The 13,088-nt window shown below is 41.7% G+C and overlaps 1 protein-coding gene across 2 annotated transcripts in view; it reads left to right on the forward strand.

The window, feature by feature from the left end:
• The window catches only part of pnpla7b (patatin-like phospholipase domain containing 7b), a 113,236-nt gene that overhangs the window by 59,621 nt on the left and 40,527 nt on the right, over positions 1-13,088 (forward strand). For both annotated transcript variants that reach the window (XM_074670864.1, XM_074670865.1), the window contains 2 exons: positions 10,310-10,459; positions 11,272-11,335. In XM_074670864.1, coding sequence (XP_074526965.1) covers positions 10,310-10,459; positions 11,272-11,335 — 214 coding nt within the window. The remainder of the gene's footprint in view (positions 1-10,309; positions 10,460-11,271; positions 11,336-13,088) is intronic.

A 13,088-nucleotide genomic window follows, 5' to 3' on the forward strand; every position in this document is an offset into this window, starting at 1 on the left:
GTTGTGTTGTGGTTTTTGCAACTATTTTTCCAATGTGTTGTGGTCTTTGCAGTGTGTTTTTTAATGTGAAGTGTTGTCTGCAGTGCGTTTTTCTAATGTGCATGTGTTGTGGTCTTTGCAGCGCATTTTTGTAATGTTCTGTGTTGTGGTCACGGGTCACCTTTTTTAATGTGTTGTGTAGAAATGTATTTGCATATGTGTTGTGTTTAGAGCTGAAACGATTCCACAAATAATTTGATACTTGGTTACAAAAAATGCTGAAGGAATTTTCTCCACCTCAAGGAATCGTTAAATTATTAAAAAGATCAAAGAGTGGTATTTCAAATAGAGCTGACTATATATTTAGAGTTTTCATACCCCTCAAGCAACCTCTTTTTCAAAATAGCAACTGACATCAAATGTACTTTCTTTTCTGGAGTTTGGAGACTGATATGAAAGCACATATTGATCTGCATCAGCTGCTTGTCAACGAGCCACACATGCTGAGCCCCTCCCCTACCCAAAATCACTCACACATCACAGAAGGACGTCTCGCTCGCAGCAGTCTCTCGTCGCGGTCACACTGGCTATCTGAACTGTTTTCATGCACTCTTCAAAGTCCATTTTGTTTGACCAGTGTGACCACAAGACTCTCTTCTCTTTGGCACCTTAGGAGAGATGAGCTTCAACACGGTACACTTCATGCACGCTCACAAACGCAGACACTCCATATAATATGGAATGAATATCATATCTTAAATCAAGAGCATTTTAAATTGATTTGAGAGCAGTATTATATTGATTTCATGCTCAGATCTTGTGATATTGTCTCTCAAAACTCTGCTCTTGCACTCAAATTTGCTCTGCGCGTGCTCAAACTGTCTCCTTGTGCTCAGTTATAATGCTGCGCGCGCTCAAACTGTCTCCTCGTGCTCAGTTATAATGCTGCGCGTGCTCAAACTGTGTCCTCGTGCTCAGTTATAATGCTGCTCGTGCTCAAACTGTGTCCTTGCGCTCGGATATAATGCTGCTCGCGCAGATTTCCTGCGCTCACACTCCGGTTCTTCCTCTCGCGCTGAGGGATTTTTGCTCACAGATCTCTGTGCGCTCGAAATTTTTTGTGGATCAACCAATGGAAGGCCGACTAGTATTGACCAATCAGATTATCCCTGTTTGTTTATGGGTGTGTTTGCTGTTGTTCACGGAGCGTCACATACGGGCGGGCACTCTTTCAACCTGGTTTATCAGCCCCTGTGTCCACTATTACATAATAATTACATAAGGGGCGCGGCCTGCACTCCTGAATGTCAAGTTAATTTTTTTTCCATACAGGGCCAGATCACAGCAGAAGTGATTCAGAGTTCCCTCTCTACAAAACACAGCACTAAAGAGTGAAGAAGATGAAAACAAAAACATAAATGAACTAACTGGCCAGTTAGCCCAGTTCTGGCCCATTCACTGTGTGCAATGTTTTCTTATTGCCATGGAGAGCTTAAGTCCCGCAACATACTGTGGTCAATTTTCTAATTATGCTTATACTATTAAAAATTTACTGAGCTGCATCTGTTTGATTGGAAAAAAGTCCAAAAGTGGCAATGCCCCCAGCTCAGAATGAAAGAAAAACCTCAATATTTTAGCATGTCATAAACATTGATAAAAAGTGGAAATGGAAATGGAAAGTAGTTCCTCAATAAGACCTAGTTAGTTTTCGTGTGTGCTTTTGTGTCCGATTAATTCAACATTAATATATTCAGCTGCCTTTTATTTCATTTCACCCCTCTCCAATTTGTTTGTCTAGCTTACTTGTTGGAAATGGTCTGCCCCATCATGTGCCACACGGTGTCCTTGCCCTTGCATCCTCCAATAAGGCTCAGGTGGTTTATCTTTGATAATGAATAGACAGATATATATATATATATATATATATATATATATATATATATATATATATATATATATATATATATATATATATATATATATATATATATATATCCTCGTACAACGCCACCTCGAAACTGTATAACTCTTTAAAGGCAGGCTCAGGCTACAGGATTTTAAAAATCTTACTAGATTCTGGAATCGGGTTGTATCACACATATAAAGAGAGTCTTTTCAGATTAAATTCTCTTAAATCTTAAAGATGCACTCACACTACAAGATCTGAAAAAAGTGACCAGCTAACACTACGGGATTTTATCAGGATTATTAGACCAGAGAGTGCGACGCACCACGTTATACTATGTCATTTACAGGGAAGCGAATGTAAACAAAAAGATTAAGCTAATTTGAATACAATTTTTGAGCATTTTATTCTAGTAAATGTGTCAGTGCGAAAAGCTTTAAAGTGCTTTTTTTTATCTTTATCAAGAGATGCTGCTGCTCCATACACTACATATTTTGGTGTCTTCTATCCAAACATATACAATAGTGACAATTCACAGCATTTCATGTCGGCTGCCAACCAAAGTGGTTTGAAACAGTGTCTGAGCTATATTTTGAATGAAGAATCCTATTTTGATTGTCTATACAATCAAATGGGTAGTGGGGAAAATAAGTATTGAACGCATCAACTTAAAGCTGCAATTCAAAAGACATTTCTCCCAGACATTGGTATTAACTCAAATAATCCACACATGAAACGAATTCACAACGTTCAAGTCCATAAATAAAGATTGTGTGGAATTAAGTATGATAACACAGGAAAAAAGTATTGAACACGCTAACTGAGACTCATCTTACACTTAGTGGAGAAGCCTTTGTTTGCAATGACAGCTTCCAGAAGCTTCTTGTATGTTTGAACCCACACTGCTCAGGTATGATTTTGGTCCATTCCTCTGCACAGATTGTCTTTAAATCTGGAATATTCTTTGGTGCCCTCTGGTGAACCCTTTTCTTTAGTTCTTTCCACAAATGTTCAGTTGGATTGAAGTCAGGTGATTGACTCGGTCATTCTAACAGATTGTTTTTCTTTTTTTTGAAACCATTTGAGAGTCAACTTTGCCGTGTGCTTCGGATTGTTGTCCTGCTGGAAGGTCCAGCCACGTATCATCTTCATCATCCTGGTGGATGGCAGCAGATTCAAATCAAGAATTTCCCCATACATGGCTCCATTCATTGCTCCGTCAGTACATGAAGTTTGCCAACACCATGAGATGAGAAACAACCCCTTGCCATGATGCTTCCACCTCCGAACTTCACTGTTGAGGTAGTGTTTTTTGGGTGGTGTGCAGAGCCATTTCTCCTCCAAACATGGTATGTAGTATGACAGCCCAAAAGTTCAGTTTTGGTCTCATCTGACCAGACAATATTCTCCCAGTATTCGACAGGCTTGTCAAGATGCTGTTTAGCAAACTTTAAACCAGCTTCAACATGCCTTTTCTTGAGGAATGGAGTCTTGCGGGCTGAGCGTCCATAGAGGCCATGGCAGTGGAGTGCATTCCCTATTGTTTTCTCTGTAACAATTGTACCTGCTGCCTCCAAGTCTTTCTGGAACACTTTCAGGGTGGTCCTTGGCTCGTTAAGTACTCTTCTGACTAGCTTTCTGACTCCCTGGTCAGAAATCTTCAAGGAGCTCCTGTGTGTAGCCTGTTGATGGTAAGGTGGTGCTTTTTCCACTTGCGAATAATGGCCCCAATGGTGCTGACTGGAATATTCAGGTGCTTTGATATAAGTCTGTAACCAGTTCCATTCTGACGCTGAGCAACAATCAGGTTGTGAATGTCTCCGGAGAGCTCTTTGCCTTTACCCATCATGAGGTTAGGCTAATGCTCTTCTGCATCCGTACTCTCCACGAGCACTACAGTGCAGAGCACTCCAGCTTTTACCCAGTTTTAAAAGGTTCTTAACGCTTTTAATAGGTTGAGCCTCAAGTATAAGGTAACTTTTAGTAACCTTTATTTGTATAGCACTTTTCACAGACAAGCGTCACAAAGTGTTTCACATTAAAAACCATTTGATTTAAATACAATAAAAATTAACATCAATATTACTGGCTCTGAAAGCCTGCTTCAAAAAGAAAGTCTTTAAATGCTTTAACTTGTGCTTTATTGGGTAAAAGGTTTTTAGTTATTTTACTCCTGGGTTTTACTCATTTAATGAGAGAGAGCAGACATGGCTACCATGGACGCTATCACTATGGACGCTTCCTTACCTGTAGAGGTAGGACAGCAGCTCAAAAGGGCTCAGAAAAGGATTAATAAGGACGCGGTCACACTGGCCAATCGTGCCGTGCCTAAGCACGCTTCAGCCGTAAAGCACGTTTGGAATGGCCAGTGTGACCGCAACTGTACCGTGCTCAAGCACGATTCCCTTCGGTGCTTCGGCACGCTTCGAAGAGGTGGGCTTCGGCACGGTTTACTTCATGCACGAGCACAAGCACGCAGACAGCACGTGCGATCCATTACGTATAATCACCGCGAGCGCATCTCTCAACGATCATTTTAAACAAAACGGGGGTGTTAGAGGGCTGTGTCGGACGAAAACGACTTAATATATCTTGTGTCTTATTGTGCTGACTCTGATGAGATCGCGCTTCATGTAAACAAATGCTTCACGATGACGTAGGCGGGCTGTGCGCGTGTCTGATACCCACTAAAGTCTAGTTCATATAGGGGTAGTGTGACTGCCAGCCGTACTCTCCAGCTGGGGATCGGCGCTGCAGGGGGGCAATCGTGCTTAGGCACGGTACGTTTTGGAGGGCCAATGTGACCGCGTCCTAATCTTCCTGAAGACATCAGGCGGCTATCCAACAAGCTACAGAAAAGGACTCTGTGCTGGCCACTTTTAAATCCTGGCTCCCTGTGTTGTCCAGCTGGCTGGAGACCTCACGGGCTGGTGAGCTGCAGCAGCTGACCACTTCAGGGGTAAAATAGATTTTATAAGATCCTCTATTTTATCTGATCAAAATGCAATTTTAAATACATTAGAAAACTTGTTTCTGCCTGAGGAAACACTGGACAGTTTTGCCCTGGTTGATGCTCAGATGCCTGGTCGAGTTTTCTCCCAACTAAAACCAACAATCTGCCTTTTAGACCCTAATCCCACATCACTTTTTAAAACATTTTATGGATTCTTTAAAAATGAGCTCTTAAAAATTGTGAATTGTTCTCTTCAGACGGGCTCTTACCCGGCAATAGTGGGGCCCCTTCTAAAGAAGAACAATTCAGATCCAAATATTCTTAATAATTACAGACCAGTGTCCAACTTACCATTTCAAGCAAAATTTTAGAGAAACTTGTTTTTAGTCAGTTGAATGATTTTTTAACTAACAATTACACTTTAGAAAAATTTCAGTCTGGTTTTAGAACAAACCACAGTACAGAGACCGCCCTACTAAAGATTGTCAATGACCTCAGGTGCAGCTTGGATTTTAACAAGCTTACAGTCCTTGTGCTACTGGACCTAAGCGCTGCTTTTGATACAGTAGATCACAGGATTCTTTTAAATAGACTGAGACACCTGGTGGGCCTCTGTGGTACTGCCCTTCAATGGTTTGATTCTTATCTCACTGTCTCAAAGACAGAAAATTTCTGGTAAGTTTGGACACATGCTCCTCAAGAATTCATAAAATTAACTGTGGTGTGCCCCAAGGCTCAATTTTTTTTAACTTATACATGCTCCTGTTGGGAAGGGTCATCAGGAAGCATGATATAGCTTTTCACAGCTATGCTGATGACACACAGCTGTACATATCCATGTCCCCTGATGACACAGGGCCAATTGATGCCCTTTTTAAATGTATTTTAGATATTAAATCCTGGATGGCAGAGAACTTCTTACAGCTCAACCAGGACAAGACTGAGGTTTTAGTTATCGAGGATTTAGTATCAAAATTGCAAAAATTGTCTTTAAACCCATCCAATCAGGTTAAAAATCTGGGCATCATCTTTGACTCTGAGCTCAGTTTTATTCCGCATATAAAAAATATAACTAAAACAGGATTTTATCATTTAAAGAACATAGCCTGAGTCCACCCCTTTCTCTTCCGTGCTAACATAGAGAAGCTAATGCATGCTTTTATCTCCAGTCATATTGATTATTGTAATGCCCTGCTTTCTGGTCATCCGAAAAGAAACATTTCATGTCTGCAACTATTACAAAACTCAGCAGCACGTGTGCTGACAAAGACCAGGAGCCGGGCACACATTACACCAGTTTTAAAATCCCTGCATTGGCTCCCTGTGTGCTTTAGGATTGATTTTAAAGTTCTTTTAATGGTTTTTAAATGTCTCAGGGGTCTGGGGCCTTCTTATCTTTCAGAACTGCTTTTACCATATGAACCCTCGCGAACCCTGAGATCCTCTGGCACTGGCCTTTTGGTAATACCCACTTCTGTCTGGTGGTGAACATCGACTTGGTCAGGTGGGGGGTTTGCAGCAGGGGGGGTGGCATCTTTATGGAAGGGGGGACATGACCCCCCCCCGGGATTTGCGCCAATGGAGTCAGCCTTCTCACTATAAGATTCATGCTGCTCTAAACTGTTCTGATCAAAGAGGATGCTACGTTACAGCAGAGCTATGTTAGTTTAACTCACGTGTCATTTCAACCCCAAAGAAGAAAGATAGAAAACAGCTAAGGCTCTGATAAACTCTTCATCAACGAGTGCGGCAGTTGGATCAAACCAACTAAGAGAGACAGGGGTGGATGGTTTTTGAGGTTTTGATATAACGCCCAATTACGGGACTTGATTGAATTTGAAAAATATTTGTGTGGAGTTTCCCTATTTTCAAGATACGTATGTTTGCCACGCCCTCTGGGTGCAGTGTTCCAACTTGTGTTTGGATGATGGTTGGTCTCTTTTGTTGTGCCTCGTGTTAACCGGTGAAGCCGAGCTGGTGAGTTATTATTTCCAATAAAAAATTATAACTTGATGTAACTTGGGATAAAACGTATAAGAATGCTTGTACCTTTTAACATCATACTTAGTTGTTTACTTTGTGTTTTCTAGTTGATTACCTGTTGCTGACGGCCAATCTTTCACTGTTTAAATGCCTATGGAGAGCATGTGTGGAGTTGCTGAAGGCCAATAAACAAGTCATAAAAGTACAAAGATTGTGTCGGAGCTGAGTATGACACTGTTTCGCTGGTCAAGCACACCCCGTACGGTGGGATTATTGGTTTGACACAGTCAAATCTAGTAAAAACCGTACAATATTAGCGATCACAGGAACATACTTGAAGTAGGGGGATAATCAGGAGAAATCACAAGCCAGGAGAACAGCGGAGGAAAGGGTTAAAAAATGGGAGACTCCCTCCATAATCAGGAGTGTTGGCAGCCTGCCAGCACTCCTGATTAGTAAAAGTAAGGAGTTTATGTATGACACAGATTGACAAAGACGAAAACTGGAGATGTGTTCTCTATCATTTAAAGTTATTATAGTAAGTTTTGTAAACTCACTTAATGATTTTAGTCTTTTTTTTATTTTCAATTTTATTTTTTCAACGAAAATGTTTTTGTTAACTATAATAACCCTGATATGTACACACATGCATGTCTGTTGTTATTCTTTGCTTTTATTTAAGAATCATTTTCATTGTCTTCTTTTAAAGTCACATAAAAGAAATAACCTGTTTTGTCAGCCAGAGCTTGTTGCAGACAAACTTCATATTTACAGTAAAATATTTAGCAAAATCATAGCTAGAGTTACTATGTCTGTATGGTTGCACCATACATGACTTTTTACAGCCCTCTAAGCACACAGGGTTTGACATGACAGAACCCCTAACTACTCTTCTCCTCTGACCAGAATATTTTTTCATATATGTATTTATTCAAAGGGACAGTGCATATTAATGAACATTTCAGCTGCATCCATGTCAATATGCCAGAGTTAGCCATAAGGCTAATTACCATCTCTTGTCCCTGACAGGTCAGAGCAGTCAGTTACAGAGGTAAAAAAAAAGGAAAAAACAGAAACACACATCCTGAGAGCATGAAAATGAAACATTACACCACATTAATGTCACCTATACAAGAAGTGCAACAAAGCAACAGTGGCCAACTGTGAGTACTACAGCTGGGCCTTCACCTCAGCCCTCACAGCCCAGAAAAGAAATCATCGCGGAAAAAAAACAGTATGATGATTTGAAAGCGTTTTATAGCTACAATCCTTTAATTAAGGATGGCAAGGATGTAAACAAATAGATCATGACCGCAATAACATTTTCCACAACAAAAAACATCCTCAACCAGGGCTCTAAACTAACCTTTTCACAGGTAGCACTGGTGCAACCAACTTTCTCAGTTGTTCACACCGGCACATGATTTTGTTGCACCATTTATTTATTTATCTGTGTGTAGTAACCCTAGCTATGATTTTGCTAAATATTTTACTGTAAATATGAAGTTTGTCTGCAACAAGCTCTGGCTAACATGCTCAGTATTAAGACATATGCACTTGCAAGAGCGCGACCAGATACAATTTTTACTTGCACACGCTGAAAAAAATTCTAACAAGCTAGCCACAACTTCGCTCTCGTCTTCTGCCATTTCTTTGACCGCTCTAACCACTCTGCCCACTGTTTGGACTTCACGAAGGCTTTTTATCTTTTGTTTTTGTCCCGCCCCCAAAAAATCAAATCGTGATTGGTCAATTTTCCTGTCTCTCTCCAAACCAAAACACACAGCCTGGCCTTCGTGAAGTCCTAACCACTTAATGAGCCAGCAAACCATGCCCTGATAGAGATAACGGGCTCTAATTTCGTGGCACAGCGCAGGGGGCGCACCCTGCAGTGCTAATTTTGTGCAGTGCACCGCCTTGCGCTGCCAATTTGACAATTTGGTAAACCGTCTGCCCAGAGTTGTGTGTGACTGCGCGCCAGGGGGAGTTGACGGCGCACCAGGGGGAGGTGTCAGCGGATTCATGTTGGCGCAGTGACAATTTCGTGCCAAAAACAGTGTGCTGAAAGCTCACCAGCTCCAACCTGGTCTATCCTCAGCGCAAGGCGGAGCGCACCCCACGCAGCTGTAATTTGGTGACAGGCGCACATGTGCGCACATGTCAACAAAGCCTCAGAGGCAGGTTTCCAGAGTGTCAGGCACATTTTAATGCAATAAACAATCACGGCAATCACTATTTAATGTAACTGTCTCAACCAGCATATACATTTGTATCTATATTAACTGTCCCGTCACATCTGATGTCAGATTGAAGCCGTTTGTCATAATGGAAAGTTAACCTGACGGCAGCTGGAAGTTTGATGCACATCTTACAATTAAACAATAAACAGCCTTAACGTCTGATACTGAATAAATATCTGGCTTCTCTCATTTCATTTAATTCAAAGAAAAGAGGGAGAGAAAAGACGGAGAAAAAAGAGACAAAATAAATGTATGTCACTCAGGATTTACCCGTGATTTCCCCGTATTTCTCTGTTTTAGTCTTTATCTTTAACATAATCTAAAAAGATGGAGTACATTATTGTAAGGAGGATGAGGTGGAGACACTGGGAGAGTATACAGTATATCACCAAAGGTTCTGCTATTTGGGGATGACAAACCAGGAGTGCAGGTGGATCAAAAGTATTCTGAATGGATAAGCCAGCTGTGTAACTGTCTCTTCATTTTGTACTCCTATTAAAGACAAAGGAACAGATTAAATCTGTCCTGGGAGCTGGCCCACACGGAGACACGCTTCTTGTCCTCCAGTGCGCCCTGTTGTCCATTCTCCTGCTGCAGGGACAGCGGCTCTGACCGTCCCCGCTATCGTGACTTTCCAGCATACCTTCCGCAGTGCTGGGGATCAGTCAGACCAATCAGATGCTGCGCCTTGGCCGCAGGGCATTTAAAGGCGAGGAGAGGCGCTCATTTGATTGGTGAAAACAGCGCTCGGCTGTGTTAAACCCACTCACGGCTTTTCTCCTCCCTCTCTGTCATTTGCGCCGAGGGAGGCGTGGACGCGCAGCTCTGCACTCCTCTGCGCTATGACTGCGCTATAACTGCGCTATAACTGCGCTATAACTGCGCCTCTCTTGGCACTGCAGGAAACTTACAAAGTGTGCCGGTCACGCCCTGTCTGGGCGGCGTAGGCGGGTGCAGGGCAGGTGCGCCTGCGCTTGCACCTGGTCTACGAAATTAGAGCCCAACGTGTTTGAAGACAGTAACCCTTTCATTGCTGATGTGAACTTTGCAGTACACTTAATTCAAAAACATATATGATGTATTAAATATATATATATATATATATATATATATATATATATATTTTTTTTTTTTAAGGTCTTCTCTGAAGGCTTAGAAGTCCCTGAAGGTTCCCCACTGTAAAGCAATGCATAGCAATGGATATAAACTAGTGGTTGCTAACCAGTATGACTCTTCTCCTTTCTGCAGCTCGTGGTCTGGGTCTCCACACCCCCACCAGTAAGTGGGATGCTGGGAATCCCGCCTCAAACCTGTCCACTGTGGCGATCCTGCCGGTGTCTGATGAGATTCCTCTTACTGCCTTCACCCTTGAGCTGCAGCATGCACTCAGCGGCATTGGTACAAAATCCTACACACACACACACACACACACACACACACACACACACACACAAGTCACCATAGCTCAAGTCCAAGTCAAGTCTTGAGTCCTTAGTGTTAGAGTCTGAGGACACGGTCACACTGGCCATCCAAACCATGCAGCGCCTAAGCACGATTGCCCCCCCACAGCGCCATTCCCCCGCTGGAGAGTACGGCCAGCAGTAACACTAATCCAATATGAAGCAGACTTTAGCGGGCATTTAGCGACCAAACCTCAAGTCTGAGTTGAAGTCCAATGCTCTGTCTCAAATCACCTACTTCCATAAGTACAAATATATAAAGTGCGCTGTGTACGTTCTGCTCTGACTGGAACAGTGCAGGAAATCTTGGGGTGGTGTTGTCTTCAATCAAACACTGCAGCTTCACACCTGCTGGAAACTGGGATTGCATTTCACAACCATTCACAGCTTTTCGTCTGCTTTTCACTGATTACATACATCAACCATGGTTTTGATCCGATCCCTCCTCTTGTGTGTGAGCAAGCTGAGAAATCGAAGTGCAAAGTAAACACACTAATGCACTCAAGATAGTTAGTGTAAGTGCATGAGTACACAATTTGGGACACAGCACAAGTCATCAACATATGAGTCCGAGTGGAGTCACAAGTTGTACATATCAGGATTGGAGTACTACACTGCTGACTGATGCCCAGGTTTACCTCTAGAGTCAGGATGAAGAAAGAGACAGCTCACTTCTTCTCTGAATGTTTCCAAACTAGCACCATTCATTTCAGGACTCATTTCTGTTTCATTGTTCTGTCTTATCTGAAGGCCCCACTTTACTCCTGACCAGTGACATCATCAAACAGCGACTTGGCTCTGCTGCTCTAGACAGGTAGGATACACTTGAATATTGCCCCTCCACTCTTTTTTTTTTAAAACTTTTTATTTTGTTCCTTTTTCTTTTTTGAACCGACTTGTGTACATAAAGACATACACATCCATACACAAAAAATTTCAGAACAAGAGGTCATTTGTTACCCAGTACAAGGAGGTACCTCCAAAAAATACACACAATACATACCTAGGTAAGCAGTCACAGATCACTTTTTTTCCCTAGCTTAATAAATTCCCCATTTCTCCCATCGTTTTTCTCCCAGTCCTTTTTGGAGTCTTAAAGAAAAAGCCATTTGCTCTGATAGATGTAATTTTTTAACAATATTAATGAAAGTACCAGCGGATGGGTTCTTCTTTTGTTGCCAAAATTGGGTGATGGCCTTTTTACTTGATGCCAGTAAGATCTTGAGGAGATAGGTGTCATTTTTATGCAGTTCGTCCGATATATGTCCAAGGTAAAGAGCTATGAATGTTGTACCTATCGTAAAGCAAAGGGTTCTTGAAATAATTGATCCCACCTCCCTCCAAAAAGGTTTAATGAGGGGGCAAGTGGTGGAAAATGTGGGCGTGGTCAGCCATCTCTGCCCCACATTCTCTCCACCAGAGGAGATGGGTGCCACTTTGTTTTGATTTCTGTTTAGGCGTAATGAAAAAACGCACCAGGTTTTTCCAAAGTCCCTCCAAGTCCAAGAATTTGTTGTAGATGACCGTACTTTCCATGCGTGCTGCCAAGTGTCTTCAGTTATTGTGATGTCCAGTTCTTTTTCCCATCTCTGTTTGATAAAGTCTGTGTTATCCTTGTTCAGTGTGATGATAGCATTATACAACTTACTTATCAAACCTTTAGTAATCTTTGAGTCATAGGCATCCATAAATATTTGAATGAGAGTCATTGGTTTGCTTGAGTCAGAACTTTTAAAAAATCTTTTTAAGGAAGTAATCTCGTAATCTCTTTAGCTAGATACCTAAAAAAAAGTCCTGACACATTACATCAAAGCTATTACATTGACTTTTTTTAACAATCTTACACAGGAAAGTAATACCAAAATAAATTCACTGTCTGTAACGAGCATCCAGAGATGCTGGAGTAAATTCTGGGTCATATGCCGGCCATCTTAATAATTTAACCTCTTCTTTGAAGTTGAAAATGTCTAATCACTCCAGACCAAGTTCTCAATGATAAGTTTACTCATCTACTTTCTGTAAAAGACATTTCCTTCTCCTCATCAACACAGCCACGCACTGACTGTATTGGAATTTCTATTAAATTCAACTTCATATTCTTCCACTTGGCTACATAAAATGGGTCACACCAGTGTACCAAAGGTCTTAAAAGGGCCGAAAAATAATATTCCTGATGGAAGAGCCATGCCCCCCTATCCACAGGCAGATGGAGGGTTGCAAGCTTTACCCTTTGTCTCCTGCTACCCTAAACAAATCAAGAAATATGTTCGTTCATTCTCTTAACTGTTTCTGTGGGATTTCCCCCAGGAGTGACAGAAAAATATATAATAACCTGGGTAGAATATTCCTTTTGTTCTTATCCTGCTGCAGAAGTCTAAAGGGAGCAAGCTACAACCATCAAGATCCTCATATATTTTCTTGTTAATGCATTTGTAATTAATATCAAATAACTGTGATAGATCTTTGGGTAAGTTTACTCCGAGGTACTTGATATGGGGGAAGTGCCAGGGAGACCAAGGCAGACCCTGGCCTGGGTCCATAAGTGTGACAAGGACATCATCTGCATA

This window comes from Halichoeres trimaculatus, unplaced genomic scaffold (genome assembly GCF_033239565.1).
Source record: "Halichoeres trimaculatus isolate MK-OKI-2021-1 unplaced genomic scaffold, fHalTri1.1 fHalTri1_scaffold_5, whole genome shotgun sequence".
Classification (NCBI taxonomy): domain Eukaryota; kingdom Metazoa; phylum Chordata; class Actinopteri; order Labriformes; family Labridae; genus Halichoeres; species Halichoeres trimaculatus.